Raw genomic sequence first — 17,791 nt, forward strand, 5'->3', positions numbered from 1 at the left:
ATGGTAGAAAGGAAACTCTAAATGTTCCTTTTTTACTTGAATAGGCTATCACTCCTGCGTAGCATAACAATACTACTCAAATTGCAAGTTTTTTTTTCCACTAGCCTACATATTTTTAAACACTTTTATTTCCATAGGTGGGCCTGTTGGTAAACTACCTGGTTATTTCTTTCTCTTGGATTTTATTTTTTTAAACAGCGCATTTCCGGTTCTGTTATGCGTTTTTTTCCGCTGACGTGACAGAGCTCATGACAGACCACCAGGCGCACCGGTGAGCCCCCTTCTCTGCTGACTCAGTGCCTTAACAGCAGTCACTTCAGCCCGTGATACAGCATCAAGCCACCGACGCACGCTCCTCCGGCTCCCAAACCGCTCTGCAGACATGGAGAAGACCGCCATCGGTGAGATTCTTCACATATTTCATTGATAGAGATTATGGCGAACGACAGACAGCGTGTTTGAGGGGGGTGATGATGAGGAGGATGAGGATGAGAGGCGCGGTGACACCCAAGGCACAAAGGATACTGAGGGCTGATCAGGAGGGAGCGGCCAAACTCTTTTCTTTAGTAAAATATTGCGCAAAAACCTACATTCATTATCGTGCACCTTCAGCTTTTGTGCAAAACACCTTAAAATCCAGTGATTATATTAAAAAACGGGTAATTTTCAGATGCCATCAGTGACGCATCTTTTTTATTATTTATTTATTTATTTAAATAATAACACACACATGTTTTATTTCCTTCTGGTGCGGCAGCGTTTCATCGATATCCTCCTGCCGCACCTGAAGCCTCGGCGCCTGACTCAGAGCCGTGCAGCATAATGCAGCGCCTGCGACCCCACCCTACATCTCCGCTCTCTTCGAGGCGAACCCCGCCGCTCTCTGGAGGCGTCACATGCAATATCTCCACATAAAATTAGGTCATCCCGTGTACCTGTCGAGAAAAGCCACATTTGAGGGTTGACGGATAGATATGCGTAAGAAAATGATGATGGGTGGAGAAAACCAAAGCTTTTACGCATAGAACGATGAGAAAACACGCGCGTCGTGAGAGGATTTTGCAACCGCGCATCCTAATAGATTATAGTCTGTATGGAATAGTATTTTATGAAAGGTGTGAAGTGGGATTATACACAAGTGTGTGATTTTTATGTCTTCTTTTAATCTCTTATAAAGCCATTTCTGGTTCAGATATCAAGGATGTGTGACAGCACAGTAAAGGGGAATTCTGGTTGGAAGAGCACTTGATGGATGGAGGGTGCAGAGACAGACAGGGTCTTGGTGTCTGTGGGACACCAGCAACTAAACACAGGCTGTAAAAATCATACCCACTCCCCCTCCTCTTCCTCCCATTTACCCTCCTTTTTTCCCCTCATCTGATTTAAGATGTGGACAGAGATGGGCACACAACACACACTCAGGGAGGGAACCGCCATCATGCCAGCCATTACTCCCACATGGGTCACTGAGTTCATTTATGGAGAAACCCTCAAAAAAGCATTTGTAGGATGAAAATCACAACATATAACAGCTTTGTGAGCATATTTTAGAGCACCTAAAGCATTTTTTTTGCCAATCCTTATAACACAATTGGCATAGGTGTGGCTTAGCCAGACTCGCAATCAGTGTCTTTGTGCCTAAAAAGCAGAAGCTAAATTAACAACCACCCAACCTTAGTTTGTGCATTAACTCTGCTGTCCTTTTTAGTTGTTTTAACTGTTTTTTTTTTCAGATCAATGTTTTCTAATCTCATAATTAATCAACACAAAGGGTTATTGATCTGTGCAGCACACTCCCAATCACTGGCTGATGGCTGATGAGGAGGAGGCAACACTGACACACTGATCTCGCAATTGACATGAATATTTCCTGTGAATGTGGATGCATTTAGGTACTTTAACGGCACTTATTTGATATAGTGCAGATTTCAGTCACTGTTTTTCCCCAGTACCATTTCAAAATGTGTGTCAGAAAGTGTGTACCACTGCATCGACGAATATATTGAGCAGGCATCCGCAATTATTCATGATACCTGTGGCGTTTTTTCCAACAATTCCTTAGCTGTCCTTAGTTTCTTCTGTATTAGAATTTCTTTCAGCGTCCACCTGTATCTTATGTAGATTGTAATGAACTTTTTTAATAGCCAATTTGCTCAGCAATATACCTTTGCGGTTTTATGATTGTATTGTTGCCTGGTGGCTTGGTTGTAAAGCTCCTGAACGCATGCTTTGAGTCCATCATGCAATAAAGCTACAATGCTCAGGGGGCCAGTACAGTTTTGATGTACTGAGTCACATTTTGTTGGATGCTTTTAATGGATCTGCACTTTCAATGACTGCAGAGTTCATGCAGGAGTTTTTACGGATGATGTAAGAAGGGCATGTGAGGGTCCATGAGTAACACAGACAGGTGTGTTGCTTTTTGCTGACTCAGGGTGAGCAGGATGAGATGGAGAGTGGGACAGAGAGGATAAGACGGAGAATACAGCGGTCGAGAATGAGCACTGGGAGTTTGCAAATGATGTCCGGGGGAGGGAGAGGAAGTACAAATATTGATGATCTGTGCTCTGTGGCTGGAAGCTTAGAAAAGGAAATGTGGTTTGATGAACGTCTGTGGTTGAACCTGGACCGGATGAGTGTTTCCATGCTGATCTGGCAGGTTGAGCTTTATCGTAGTGTTGTCTGTGTTTGACATGGCTTTATCGGCTTTATGTCTAAACACATGTAAGACCACAGCCTTTAAATGGTGGATTATTTGTCCTTTCTTTTCATCTGATCCCTGGTTAAAGCGGTGATAAGAGGGGGAATTGGGGTAATTCACTCTGTTATGAGAGAAATGTTACCGCTTTAATATTTTTGTACAACAAAGAATCTCATATATTTTAGAATATGGCTGAACTTGATTAAACCTCAGAGACTCTTGGTCAGAAAAGTATTTTTCTGGGAGTTATTTTGTAAAACTGTGCTTAGACTAAATCATCTCTGGGACATTTATAACACAAAAAAAAAGAATATTTGCCGTTAAAACAAGGTTCAATCTTATTTAAGACATCTGATGTTGATTTACACAAATTCTGTGGCTAATTTTTAAATCATATTTCCTGTATCTCCATTTTAATTGTTTAATTGTAAGCAATAACAATTTCAGAAATTGAATTTTCCTTTCGTTTAGCTAAAGAATTGATATATTTATTACCAAGTAAAATTGGTCATCAAAGGAAAACATTTTGAAAGAAAAAAATAATTGATATTGAATTAAATAAATATTTAGTCAAATCATCCATTTAATAATCAAAACCCAGTCAAAAAGGGATGCTGGCAATGATACTCAGCCCTATTTTGGAGAAAAATCCAATAGAAATTTAAGCCATTAGTGGAAAAAAAACACCTATATAGGCGCTTTACTTAAATTACAAACCCATCCCAGCTTTCATCAAAGATAGTGCATACGACGTGATGACTTCTAAAACCTCGACACCCTCTATGAACCAACAGCAACCCTCCAAGTGTGTCCTCTAATCAGAAATTGTTAGGCCCACTAATTAAAAATTTAAGGACCATCCACCGGAGGTTGCTGCTCCCACTCTGCTGTCCTGATGGTGACAGCAGCATCTATTTTAAAGGGAGTTGTCTGCTGCGTCTGCCCCTTATGTCTGTGCTTTGTGCTTAATTTAGACTGGAGTTTGAATTGATCCAGAGAACCAATCATTTACTTTCAACCCATCTAAGATATATATTTTTTTCTTTAAACAAAATTCTACTTGTATCTTTTTTCCATGTCTGGCCCTTTTTTTTAATCTATTCCCTACTCTTTCCTCATCCTCGGGGAAGGAGCTAACAAGGCCATCAGAGGGTAGTGAGAACTACATCTGAGAGTTTATCACATTACTGAGGCGTCTGCCAGTCTGCGAGGCAGAGGGCGAGACGCATGGAGGAGAGCTGTGAATTGGAGTAAGGGGGATTAATCACACATGCCGTACCCCCACTGAGGAGAAGCTCTCTTACACTGAATCTAATATCTGGCTTTTCGACAGCAGCTTGCTGCAAATCATGAATCAAAGTGCCAGGTTTTGATCCCTGCAGGCCTTGTGCTGTGAGTGATGGATTATGCAGTTTTATGACAGCTGGCATGCAAATCTGCAGCATGAAGGAGCGTACCTTGACAGATCATAGCATCCATGTGCAAACGCAGAATCTATTTACGCCTGCAGAGGTGCTTTGCATTTCCGGTAGTGGGTCAGTTGTTCGTTTAATCCTTTTGCTTCTTGCTGCATTCTAGCCCGTTGATTAGGCTTTTGGATGCCAAATCCCGTGATTAAGAATTCATACAGGCTTCAGTTTTTGACAAAATTGGCCACTAGATGAAATACCATATACTGCTGTGTTGCTCTGATAAGACAAACTTGACCAGAAGCTATAGAGAGATAAGAAAGCCCAAAAGATATTTTGAAGATGTCCTGAAAATGTTTGGATTTTTGGTCTAGAATCAGCTCAGATATGTGAGATTAGCCTTCAGTGTTTGCTGCTTTAGCTGAAGAATAGCTGGGAGCCTCATAGGCGTGGTCTGTTAATAAATAAAACATCAAAATAAAAAGCTTCTGATGTCTGGAAAATCCCACTGGCTGTTGAAGAAATTAGGCCAAGCAAGGACACATCTATCACGTTCCCTTTCAGCAGAGTGAGAAGAAAAGGCTTAAAAATTCCTCGGATGAAGTCTCTGAAGACGAGGTGTTCCTGAAGGAGGATTCCAAAAGAAAAGTCCTATTTGTGTATTTTGTGGAGGCAGTGACAATTAACAACAATTCAGATCTTATCTGTGTCACTATGATGTTAATTTAGGAGTCATTTTCTTTTATCTTCCACAGCTTACAAAGAGAAGATGAAGGAGATGTCAGTGTTCTCACTGATCTGCTCCTGTCTCTACCCAGAGAGCCGCAAAAACATCATGGGGGACTTTGAAGGTAGGAAGCAACCAAAGCAATCAAAACCCAGAAAGATAGAATAAATTTAAAGCTTTTTCTTTTTTTGTCTCCAGGAGACTTGGACATCAAGCCTCTTAACAAGCGTGCCTCAGGCCAAGCCTTTGAGGTCATCCTGAAACCGCCCTCCCCTGTGTCAGATGTGGCTCACTGCATCTCCAGCCCCCCAAAGAGGGACATTTCCCTGGAGGACATCCAGAAGAAACTGGAGGCAGCTGAGGACCGAAGAAGAGTGAGGACATTACAGCCACATTCTGCTGCCAAGAACCAATTTTCCTCAAAATAATCAGCATCCAAAAATTCATTAAAACCTTTGATAAACCATGAAAGATTAGAAGCTGAATAAAAAACAAACAAATATTAAACCAAAAAAAGTACTTTTTCACTTTTTTTTGTTTAGCTATAGATTTATTGAACACAACCTTTACAAGAAAATTCTAATGTTTAATTCGGGCATCTTCATGATTCAAATACAGACTCATCCATTGACCATTAATATCTCCACTTTGTATGTCAGAAGATATTATTTGAAGCAGGTCTTCACTTAATTTAGCATCACCTTGAATGGAAACAACACTGTAGATAGTTTTTTAACCCTTGTGCTATCTTAGATGACCCCACCCTTCCATTGATGTGTTCTCCGTACCATGACAAAGGTGGATAAAGGTGGAAAGATTTCATGTAATCCATGGACACCAGTGAAGATCACAATTCATTGAAGAAAAAAGGTTCAGCGCACTGTCTAGTGGGTCTAGATGACCCAACTCCCAATGGTAAAGTGCCTAGGATAGCACAAGGGAAATTGGTTATCTTCATGCTGCAATTGGAAATAATTTCAGACATGAAGGGGTTACCTAAAAACTTTGGCAGCTTTTTTTTTTTTAACCAAAGCCATTATGTCCCCACTAAAACTTGTGTAGCATCACCTAAATTTCATGCCTTTAGTAAGTTAAGTTGTAAAAATTTGCATTTTTCAAATAAGACTCTTGCATCTCATTCTCATTATGACACATCCTGAAAACTCATCATATTGACATTTTCTGACTCAGGTTTCAACTTCTCATGCCTTTGTCCTCCTCCCAGTCTCAGGAGGCGCAGATCCTCCGGATCCTGGCTGAGAAACGAGAGCACGAGCGTGACGTGCTGCTGAAAGCCATGGAGGAGAACAGCAACTTCAGCCGCATGGCTGAAGAGAAGCTGCAGATGAAGATGGAGCAAATTGAGGAGAACCGGCAGGCCTACCTGGCCGCCATGATGGAGCGCCTGCAGGAGAGGGTAAACTGGATGACTTTATCTGAATTTGATCTCAAAACTAAAAACTTGTCAAAGGTTTTTCTGTTCTATAACATTTAAAAAACGTATTGATGAAACTAAGTGTGACTCCAGGAAGTTTTGTCTGATAAGATATATTTTGTCAAATCGGAATGACATTTTTCAAATATTTTTCATATCTAAGGTTAGTAAAAGGTGCTGTTATGATCAAAAAGAAATTTCAGAAAGAAAGAAAGGATTATCTATAGCTGTATTTCACCAGCAGGGGGCACACATTCTCAAAAAATACATCAGAACTCCAGAGAAGTGTCTAAAAACAGTTTGTTTCTCTTACAGGAGAGGCATGCTCAGGTGGTGCGCAGAAACAAAGAGCTGAGAGAAGAATTGCTGCCATGAGACGCCCTAACAGGCCCTACACCCCACCTCCAAACCTTCTACCAACACAGTCAGCCCTGAGGAACACCCCAGCCGCCCCCTAACTTTTCCCACATGTCCCTTTACCTGTCCCCTCCCCAGTCCCTGCCATCCACCCCACTATTCTACTATGAAACTAGACGACAAATGAGGTTGGGGGTGGAAAATATCACAAAATAAAGAAAGAAAAATTCATGGCTGATGCCAACTCCTTCCAAAACGAATGTTTTTGCTTAAATGACAAGAAAAAAATCATTTGAAAACTGTCATTGGTTTTTGTAAATACTTGTTTTGTTATATACAGTGCGATACAAGCAGCAGAAGTATTGATTGCAGTGTGCCATTTTTATATATAGGTTTTCTTCTCTTTGGTTCGTTTCTGCCTGAGATGTGTTTCTTTTTCTTTTTTCTTTTTGTGTTAATCTTGTTACAGCCTTTAGATGTCTGTTGTGAGTTTGCCAGCTAGCTGATGTCCTGCTACGTCTCGCTGTGTCCTCCAAAAGCACTGCATGCTGGCCCTGGCTCCGCTCAAACATTTGACCCTGCAGATTTGGAAGCAATATCAGATCTGGTTGGAATCATTCTCTGTTCAATTTTTTGCCAGTGTTGCAATTAGCGAGTGAAGTTTCCAGGAAAGTCGGCAGACTGCTAAGGGGCTGCAGCGAGCCGTGGCCGCACATCCACTCCTGTGAAGTAGGTAGTGACTGTGCCACAGGAGAACACTTTAGCATTTAATGAGCCCTTCCTCTCTCCTTTGTCTTCATCTCTCCACACTCGTGTTTGTCGTGTAGACACTCAGTTGCACGCTCTCCACAGAGACAACCCTATTACGGGGGACCGCATGTGCAGCCAGAGACCCCATCAAACATCCCTGATAAAGATGATCCTACAGTCACTCTTTAATTGAGGTGCATTGTGGGACTGCAGCAAACTTGATTCAAATCTTCTTATCTCCACTTGAGAAAACAGTAAATCCCACGTTTCTCCATTTCATCAAAGCTAGAGTAGATCTCTGCATCATCATCTGGACTCACTGCACTCCATGCTGACATGTTGACTCCACTTTAAGGCAGGCTCAGAGAAAATGGAAAAGCCGAAACAGGCATCACTGCACTGGCGATCCACGAACACAGCATTTGCTTCTGAAGGGCATATATGATAAAAAAAAATGCAAATCATTTGTGAGGAGAGATGTTGAAGCCTGAGGATGAGCATCGTTGGTCCCACTTGCACAGTCGGCCCAGAGGTGTGTGGGAGTGATACTGTGAGTGTTTTTCAGGAGAGGTGGGAAGAGTTCGTGCCACGTGACTTCGATCTGATAAGTAACACGCCAGCATCAGCTGAAGCGTGGAAACATCTGCCAGACACTGAGCATCCTAACTGCCCTCTCATTCTCTTCTCCGTCCATTTGTGTGTTTCCCTCTCTTCACATATATCTTTGTGAGCAAGCAGTGGTGAATAAAGACTTCGGGGTTTAGTGAACAAAACCCAGCTTCCAGCTCTTCTGTTTTGTCCCGACAACACTTGTTCTGCTTTTTATAAAAGTGCCAGTTAATTGTCAGTACTTTAAATAGCATGTGAGGTCAGAACACTTCTGAGAAATGTTGCAGGTGTAAAGTATTTCACCTAACCACAGAATATCTTGACACAGCAAACCTAAACTTAAAAAAAGGTAATTATACAAGTTAAATTTATGCTAAAAAGTTCTACATTTATCAATTAATACAAAATATATGAAATTACAATGAGGTAAATGTTTGGTAGATGCAACATATTATCCCAAGAAAGAGAGCCATGCTTAATAACAATCAACATTTTGTAACTGAAACAGTTTCAGCTACTTTAAATTTTTATTAGTTGCAGTAAATATTATTAACTAATTCACATCTGATGCATTAACATTTTTTAGCGGAATTGAAATGCTAAACATTTATTAGTGGGAACTGGATTCTTTTACAGTCAGAAGGAAATGTGATCCAGATAAAACAGGAAAAAACAAGTAAGTGTGAGCAACTTCGAGGACTGGAACTTAATGATGTGGTTACGTTGCCACGGTATGATTTGATTAAACTGATTAAGCTTAACTGCTGCGGATCTGGAGCCAATGCAGTAGTAAAGTAAAAGACAAAGTTTTGGAATACAACTGTAGACGTTTATAACAGAACTGAGTTATTTAAAAAATGATTCTTTATTTCACTGAAATAGATCAGCAAAAAAATTCAGCAATGTTGAATCGCATTTCAAATATTATAAAAGATTCAATTTATTTGAAGATATTTATTAAAGGTTTTTTTAATTCATAATTTTGTTTATTGACTACCGTATATTATGGAGTATGATTGCGTTTCTTTGTTTTTTTATATTAGGCCAGTGGTGCGACTTATACTCCTTCTATTAAGTATGTTTTAGCTCCTGTGTCTTTTACTCCGGACGAAAAATACCTGTTAAAACTCAAAGTGCATCACTACATATTTTATTACTTAAATTGTTGAAAAAACATCATGGTGATGTCTTCTTGTAGAGCATTAAGAAAAACTATTTAACTTAATGTATATTAACAAATAAAACTTAAACCTACACTCAAATTAAGCAAAGGTCTTTAAATCGGAAATGATGTCAAATCAGCACATATTTGATTAATTAAACATCTCTTAAAACAGCTTCCATCAAACAAAAATAATGAATGTTGACTTGTTTTGTGATTCAATTGTAAAGAAAAAGCTGCAAAATGCAAATCTTTAGGCAATTACAACCTGGATTTGTACACCGTAATATTTATTTTTGTTTTGCCCTTTACATCTACCTTAACCTAAGAAGGGGATGAACCACTGATGACCAGTAGGGGGAGACAAATAACCAGTTCTGTTCACTGAAACTTTTGGGACCTTGTAGAATCAGCTGCTGCAAAGCTGACATCAGCACCTGACGCAGCATCTGCGGCGAAAAAGAAATGACAGAAGAGATAGATTGTGCATATGTTGAAGGAAGAAATGAAAGAGAGATGCTGGCGAATAGACAAGACAAGACTGCAGCTGGTGCAAGCTTAAAAGACGGCAACACTCTCTCACTCCTCCTTTTATTTCCACCCTTCTTTCTCTCTTTTTCAACTTTTTTGTCCATCCTTCTTGCCTCTTCTAGTTCCCACGCCGCACATGGGGCCAGGCAGGCTGCTATTGTCCAGGATATCCCCTCCTTGTTAATGGTTTCCTGTGCACACACAGAAGGCTGCTGAGAGAAACGAGCGGCCTCAGCTGATACCGGGCATCAACACACACTCATTCACTCGCAAAAAAACTAAGCAAAATTAACAACTGCAAGCAAAAGCAAATTGTGCACCAAAACATTTGCCCACTGGAAGAAATCAGGCTGCTAGAAGTATTTCATCGAAACTCTTTTATTGCAGGGAAATTGCATTAATAGCCACTTTGAAAAGTTTCACTTGTAGGGGTCAAAGTTGATATTCTGTTTGCATTTGGTTTACTGTGAGACTTTGACTGACACTGAGTGATGCTACTGCGGAGCTGAGCATAAAAAAAACCTTTAATCTAACATCAATTATATATATATATATATATAAAACACCAGATGATTTATGAAAGACAGAATTTACCACAGAGAGGAAACTAGAATCATAAAGCAGCAAATGATCAGTTCAGCCAAGCTGGTAGCTCACTTCTCTTCCCAGTATTTGGTCAAACAAGCACCTGGTTTCAGTTATTCCACCTCATAAAATGCTGTAAAAGGGGTCGAGCTCACCCCCGCCCTCCATCCTCTAATCAGGACACCAACACTTGCTGTTGCAGCTCTTGGAAACAAAGGCTTTTCGGGGGCTGGGGGGGTGGAGGGATGTTTCACCCAGGAACTTGCTTGGCCATCTGGAAAAAAACATCTCTGGTAGGGTTTGGTAAAGTGGGTGAAACTTCTAAAAGGGTGGGCAGGACCGGCGGAGATCAATCAACTCACTAAATCACTTTTTTGTTGCTTTATGGTTTCAGTCCCCCTCCTCAACTGCTTTTGTTTTCCTCTGTGCACCAAAAAAAGGGGGGGGGGGGACCATAGTTATTGCATGTGGGATGCCAACTTCTTAGAATAAACACTTTAAAAACATAAAGTCTGATTCTTGAGTCCAGCTCATGTTTTTACTTCAGTCAGAAGGCTCCTATCTCCATCCCCCAGGGTCTATAGGGTTTGCCCACATTGGAGCTCTGGGCTGGGGGGCTGATGGTGCTGGTGGGTGTGATGATGGGACAGGCACCAAAGGCAAAGGGAAACGCTGAGAGAGCGGACAGGAGCGGAGGGGAAATCTTGGACGCAGGCGAGGGAACCAAAGCGGGATGCAGGACGGTGCTGGGAGCAGCAGTGGTGGAGGGGACCCGGATGGAGCCCGGATCCGAGTGGGGGGTGACCCTGCCACTGTGCCTGCCTGGGAGGTGAGTCTCTGCAACCAGTGAGGATGACGAAGGTGAGGTAGAGGAAGGGGATGAAGCGGCTGTGGAGGACATGGGGTTCTGAGAGCTGCTGCTGGTGCTGTGGGTCAGAGGTGCCAGAGGAGCCCCTGTTTTCTGCTGGAGGAGGAGGGGGTGTGTCAGGTGGGCGGCGGGCGATCCAAAAGCAGAGCCCCAGGCCAGGTGACTGAGACCGGAGTGCGCCTCCCGTTGAGTGGCGTAGTTGTTGAGATGGGAGACCAGGCGCATCCGCAGAGGGTCAGTGCTGTCCAAACCTTCAATTATGCTCAGGTAGCGAGCCGTCTCAGCCAGACACTCCCTGAACCCCAATCCACGGTAATCCATCGCCAGGGCATGAGCATCAAAGTACCCTGAGGGTAAAAAAACATAAAATCCTGAACAAACTGGATTTTATTGATGCAATAAACCAGTGATTCAATCCTCAGACTAGTCAGACCAGAGTGGAAAAATGACCTCACCTTTGCCTCCAGCGGCGTGGAGCATTTTCAGATGATCAACCGTCATCTGCAAAATCTCTGCTTTCTCCAGTTTGGCTGAACCCTGACAGACAAACAGGGATAGCAGTGAGTACAGCTGAAAGAAAAATGTGTTTGGAAGACTCCTTTAAAGTGATCGCTCCGTCACCTGCTTCTCATAGGCGCTGGGAACCAGCCTGCGCAGCTCACTCAGGCTGTTATTTATCCTGTCACGGCGCCGTTTCTCTATAATCTGAGGAAAAACAAAGACTAATTGTTATTTTTTTTAACTTTTTTTTTTTTTAACTTTTACTTGCCATTCCGTTATGTCATGTCTCCAAATGTGTCCTAAAATCGATGCGCGCACTTACTCCTCTGCGCCTTTTCCTCGCCTGCACCTGGGTTGATGTTGTTGGAGACATGGACCCGTGAGGAGAGCTCATATTTCTTCAAGTAAGGACAAGCGCCAAGATCAGCTTTTATCCCCCAAAAAGTGTGTTGAATATGTATATATATACGTTTTATGGTCAGACTCACCCATTTTCGTCCGCGCTCTCCTTCTCCACTTCGATGGTTTCATCCAGCTCGCTGTCTGAGGAGCTAAAATCGTGATTTCTCTTCATCCTGATCCTTCCACAGTAGTCCACAGCACTTCAGAGGCGTTTTATCCAGACGCGCGTCAGCAGCGTGTAGATTTGCCCGGAGCGCCTGCGTTTGAAGCGCTCAGCTTTCCCACGGTGTCATTTCAAGACTGCTTTCTGCCAACAGGGGCGGGGATTAGAGGACCGGCAGCGAATCACAAAGCGGGATGAGGTTTGAGTGACAGGGCAGGTGGACCAAGCAAATCTCGGTGCGCTCTGAAAAATCTGAGGGCGGGGACGAGCTGCGAAGACTCACTTTGTCATTTTTTTTTGCCCTTCATGAAAGTCTACTAAAAGACATCACACAACGTTGTGAAGTCCCAAAAAAGACATAAGGAACAAATAAAAGGGACAGAAAATGATCAAATTTTGAAAGTAAGTCACTGTATAATTGTGGAAACAACAGAATGGAGCAGAAAACAAAGACAACAGGATACAAACAAAATAAATAAATACGAAAAAGTAAAATTTGCTTGAAGTATTTCAAGAACTTTAGAGCTTTCTTAATTATTTACAGAGACGCAAATCCCCCCCCCACCCCCCTGCAAGGTTTGGAATTGTAATCCAATTCAGGGGGAGGGGGGTTATCCCTGGCAAGTCTAAATCATGCAAAACCATTTAAACCGTTTCAAATGTGTGATATATCATTGTATCATCTGATCTCCTACGTCTTGTTCCATTATCTGTGGCTTCTGTCTTCACTTTGGAGCTGAGGGCTAAATTGCGCGCGGATTCCAAAACATCTAAGGGCGCATTCTGCTCGCTGATGTGGTTTGACTCTGTCACCACAATAAACATCGGGATTTTTCAGTTCGTTATATTTGAATCTTTCAAAGACTTGGAAACATTTGTGGATTGTTGGCATTTGCTGATATATATATATATATATATATATATATATATATATATATATATATATATATATATATATATATATATATATATATATATATATATATATATATATATATATATATATATATATATATATATATATATATATATATATATATATATATGTTTTACTATTTTTTCTTTTCTTTTGTGAAACTTCGTGGTTTGTCACATCAAACGCGCGAGTGATTGATCTTCCCCATATAGAAGATCTTTGGAGAAACTTTGACAGCGGTCCAGTGGACTTTCGGTCCGTGACTGCCCCCCCTCCCCCTCCCCTTCTCAGCCCCCGTGTGTGTCCCGGCGGTGACGAGGAGTGGCTGGCCGGCTGTCAGCACGCGCTGGCCGTGGGAAAGTTCCCCAACCAGCACTGATAACCAATCAGAGGCCGACGGCCGTCTCCGGCGCTGGAATGAATGGAGCAATTGGTCGAGGCGACGGGCGGTCTGCGAGCGAGCGTGTGAACCTGTAATCCAATACCAACTCAGCCCAAGAGCAGAGACAGAGGCAGGACTGCCGCAACCAGAAGGAAGCCACCGAGTCTAATCTTACCCCACAGCGAGAGCTCGTGCGTGGCAGGGGCTGCGTGGCCACTTCAAATAATTTTGGAGAGCGGCAGTCATCAAAAGTCCATAACGCAGCCTCTCCCGCAGGAGTCTACACCGCAACAGCGTGTCTGCTGGCCCCCATCATGGTCACACTCCCTCTAAAAAATCTTTGACAGACTTTATCCCGTGTGTTTGTATACACTGGGGGGTCACGTTTCAGTATTTGAACACACAGGGACCTATTGAAAAATTAAGGCGGGTTGAGTTTCTTAACTGCAACACTTAAATCTGTCTTTTATCATCCTGCACATTAGCCAATTTACTCTATTTTACGCAGGACTCTGTGGCTTAAAAATACATGTATTCATTCTATGACATTTCAAATAGTGTGCACACAGTTTCAACGCATGCGCAACGCAGCCAAAAATTGGGAAAGCCAATGAACAAAACAAATTTTGCACGTTTTTAAACAATTATTTTTCAATTCTGTGGACTCAGACTAATTTTTAAAAGCCTATCAAGTCAAAAGATTTTGTTCTTTTCAGAGCCAACTGAATTTCAAACGTTCTATTTATGCACAAATGTTGTTTTTTCTAATGTTTCCTGCAGCGCAGGTCCGACAAATACTGCTTCATTCTCCGTCTGGAGTCTCCTCGTCTGTCCCTCATGGCGCACAGACCAGCCGAGGGTCCTGTTAAAGTGAATGCCCGGCGCCCTGCTTCTGCTGGAGGACATGTCTGCTGATGAAGGGCCAGGAGTCCTGCCTGCTTGGAGAGCTGAGGTGTCAAATAAAGTAATTTGCGTAATGTTTCAAATGATTTCTCCCAATTTAAATAAGCCTGACTTGGAAAATGTGATTACAGAAATTATTTTTTAACATCATAAAGAAAACATGCCCCAAATTTCACATTGGTATAAAGCACAAAATAAACATATATATGAAAAATACATTTATGATGAAAAGTTAAAACAGCTTTATTTGGGCCAATAAATGTATATTTAAAATATACTAGGCTTACAAGTAGCAAAGACTTGTGTTTTTGTCAGATTTTTTCTTTGTGATAGAACTTCTTAAACAATTTACAATTTGAAAATGTTTATTTTCCTTTCCAATTGTACTGTTACTTTTGTTAGAGAGCAGCAGAGCAAAGGATGTGCACATGTCCATGAAAACTGTTCTACATCTTGAACATCAAGCTGCTTAATCTCCCAGAGATTCACACAAATACACATTTCTTGCAAAAGGACCTTTTAAAAGAAAACAACACGATTTCTAAAGATCTGTAGAATTGTTGCAACAAACAAATGCATTGCAAAACATTCAGTTTAGAAATGTAAGACAAACTGACCACGTTTCCGTCAGTCATGTCAGCTTTAACTTGACTTTTCATTGCATAAGGCCACATAAACCCAGTCTATGGTAAATCTAAAGCCTTATAAAACATTTTTTTTCAATCAGAAGTAGGAAAGCCTAATTAGTCTCAGAGGAAAGAAAATACACATGTTTATGGAGTTTTAAAAAATACATTTATAATTTTATCTTAATAGAATATAGCACATGGCTGCACGGTGGAACAGCGCTTCACAGCATAAAGGCCCTGGTTCAAATCCTAGCTGGGTCCTTTCTGTATGAAGTTTGCATGATCTCCCGATGGATGTGTGGGTTTTCTCCAGGCACTCTTACTTCCTCCCACATTCCAAAAACATGCTTAATTGGTGATTCTTAATTGCCCCTTGGTGTGCATGGGAGTGTAACAGACTGTAACACACTGCTTACCTGCACAGGCTCTGCCTTCACCCAACAGGATCCAGACTGGTTCTGAAAGGGATTCAGCATGTGGTGAAAATGGAAAGATGGATGGTACAGAAAAAAATTGGAAAAATTAAAGTTCCATTCTCAGGGGGCACGAGCCTAATCCAGTGTGGGTCCTTGGACAACACCCGTCACGCTGCTGCCTACCTATGTACAGCCAAGTCTGGGTCCCCCTGTGCCGGTCCCCAGCCGGGATAAAATATCTGCCAAACCACCTGTGCAAATCAGTGAAAGCTGACTGACTGGGATATGCCAGAAGGGGAACGTCTTTTAACCAACAAATTAAAAAAATGTCATAAAAAATCCCCAAGCTTTAGTTTTGGCGCATATTTTTAAGTCTCATTTCACATCAGCAAATTAGGTATGAATGAGGTAATTAATTAGGCAGGGAGGGACAGACAAACCTATGAAACATCCTTTAAACATGAGAGCACCTTAATCTGATTTGTAACTTCAAACCAACACTCGTAAAAATCAACGGACGGCCCGAATCATGACCGCTTCTGCACAAACTCACATGTGCGGCATTATGAGGATCCTTATCGGTGGGAAATGAAGGCGTAATAGTCATCAGTGAGGGGGGAGGCTGCCTTGTTTGGTTGTATGTGAATGAGAGGAAGCACTTAGGACTGTTTTTTTGCGTCTTATTGTTGTGGTACAAGGCTGCACAGTGGCAGGACAGATGTGCTCCAACGTCCACCGAGCTTGAGCGCCGCTTTCGGGGAGTGGGAGCTGCCTTCACACACGTCTAAGTTCATGCAACCTGAAACCTGTATCTCAATAAACACAGGTGTGAGTCCACGTTAATGTCTGCTCTGTGAGTGTGTAGCAGAGTGGGAATGGAGCTGGGGGAGGGAGAAGAGAGGAGGGGGATGTGAGCCCTCTTGTTGTATTTCAAGTTCACCCAGGGTTCCCACGCTGTTATTTTCTGCCCGCCTGTCTTTGTTCTACCGGTCTCATCACATGTTGTGATTAGTAGGGCCTTTCAGAGGCCGCCCTTTGAAGGTGAGGGCCAGCAACACCACATCATCAGACCACCCCACCCCACCCAGCACCTCTCTCCCTCGGAAGATCAGGCCACCAAATCGAATCAAAACTCAGTCCACCCCCTTTCACATATTGATTTCTTTCATGTTTTCCCATATTTTTCTTCATCATGTTTTCTTAAATCCTTCCCTAACTCTGTTTTTTCCCCTTCTCCCTCGTTGACAGCGCTACAGTTAATCTCTAGGGTAGTTTCCATAGTCCAACTACAGAAAGCTGCAACTCAACTCTGACTTATTCAGTGTCATCTTCAGTCTTATATTTATGCATTCTTTGGCCTCTTTTATTGTGAAAAACAGGCTTTGTGGCTCCAGTTTGTTAACAAGCTTGTTTGCACTGCAAAAAGAGGTAGCCTAAAAATAGGAATATTACACTAATTATAGGAAGAAACTATAAATGTAATATAAATGTAGTAAAATTAAAATCCATGCAACAAGTAATTGCTGCATAGTTTCACACGAGCATTAAAAAAGAGAAAAAATGAGGCAAAAAAGTTAATTGTCAGATACAGTTACTTAAAATTAAGTGTTAAACAGCCCAATAATATTTTTTTTTTTTGCTAATTCTAAACAAAAATCAAATGCTCTTCAGCGTGGATGTTAATATGTTAAAAAAATATATTAAATATATTTAAAAATCCTCTGGATTTAAAGGGTAAATTCACCAATAGTCATCTCTTAGAAGTGTAAATCTTTAATACCTGTTGCAGTGTGCATTTATAAAGCGACACACATGACATCAGCTGTGTAGCTGCAGGCGTGTTTGGATGTGATTTCCTGCACAGAGTGTATGCGGCTCGGGAATGACTTCAGGGAGTGGTTGCAGTGTGGACAGAGCGACTTTGATGAACGATGTTGAGCAAGTCCTGTAAAAAAAAAAAAAAGTGTTTCTGATGTTCAGACTCCAGATGTCAGCTTAGTCAACTGAACAGACATTTTTTTAATTATTATTTTTTTCATTTTTTTTTAATTTTTCATTTGGTTTTCATGCCAGCAGCTTTTGTTGAGTCACTCAAAGATATTTGCTTCATGGGATTGAAATCAGTGTAAGTTGAATGACTGCAAAACATGAAGCATTTAACAATCGTGCCTTTAGAGCCAAAACCAGTGTTTGGACCATTTCAGTACTTCTTGATCTGAGATGCAGCAAAAAGAAGAATTCACATATACAGTGTATAAATAAAAATACAGTCAATATTAAACCAGTAATGCTTTGCTGCAAGTCATTAAGGTATTTTTAAATAAGTTTTGCAGAAAAAAAAGATA

General features: G+C 41.5%; 2 protein-coding genes across 2 annotated transcripts; one reads left to right on the plus strand and one right to left on the minus strand.

Annotated features, from left to right (window-relative positions):
- Nucleotides 1-243: 243 nt before the first annotated feature.
- Nucleotides 244-8,152, plus strand: stmn2 (stathmin 2). The gene is made up of 5 exons (XM_011481286.3): nt 244-401; nt 4,866-4,961; nt 5,036-5,211; nt 6,063-6,254; nt 6,588-8,152. Exons 1-5 carry the CDS (start codon nt 383-385, stop codon nt 6,645-6,647), a joined length of 543 nt encoding a protein of 180 aa, XP_011479588.1. The 5' UTR covers nt 244-382; the 3' UTR covers nt 6,648-8,152.
- A 2,661-nt stretch (nt 8,153-10,813) lies between these two features.
- hey1 (hes related family bHLH transcription factor with YRPW motif 1) lies at nt 10,814-12,302 on the minus strand. Its single transcript, XM_004074234.4, has 5 exons — nt 12,124-12,302; nt 11,958-12,033; nt 11,756-11,839; nt 11,590-11,671; nt 10,814-11,481 (listed from the first exon to the last, which is right to left on the minus strand). Exons 1-5 carry the CDS (start codon nt 12,207-12,209, stop codon nt 10,814-10,816), a joined length of 996 nt encoding a protein of 331 aa, XP_004074282.3. The 5' UTR covers nt 12,210-12,302.
- Between the last annotated feature and the right edge of the window lie 5,489 nt (nt 12,303-17,791).

This window comes from Oryzias latipes, chromosome 11 (genome assembly GCF_002234675.1).
Source record: "Oryzias latipes chromosome 11, ASM223467v1".
Taxonomy (NCBI): Eukaryota; Metazoa; Chordata; class Actinopteri; order Beloniformes; family Adrianichthyidae; genus Oryzias; species Oryzias latipes.

Bases quoted from the DNA above. Each gene is read 5' to 3' on its own strand.
- stmn2 (XM_011481286.3), top strand. The intron at 5,212-6,062 runs GTGAGGACATTA...TCCTCCTCCCAG, and splicing joins CAGCTGAGGACCGAAGAAGA to TCTCAGGAGGCGCAGATCCT. The intron at 6,255-6,587 runs GTAAACTGGATG...TTTCTCTTACAG, and splicing joins TGGAGCGCCTGCAGGAGAGG to GAGAGGCATGCTCAGGTGGT.
- hey1 (XM_004074234.4), bottom strand. From the start codon at position 12,209: ATGAAGAGAAATCACGATTTTAGCTCCTCAGACAGCGAGCTGGATGAA. The intron at 11,672-11,755 runs GTGACGGAGCGA...TTTGTCTGTCAG, and splicing joins CCAGCGCCTATGAGAAGCAG to GGTTCAGCCAAACTGGAGAA. The intron at 11,482-11,589 runs GTGAGGTCATTT...TTTTACCCTCAG, and splicing joins CCACGCCGCTGGAGGCAAAG to GGTACTTTGATGCTCATGCC.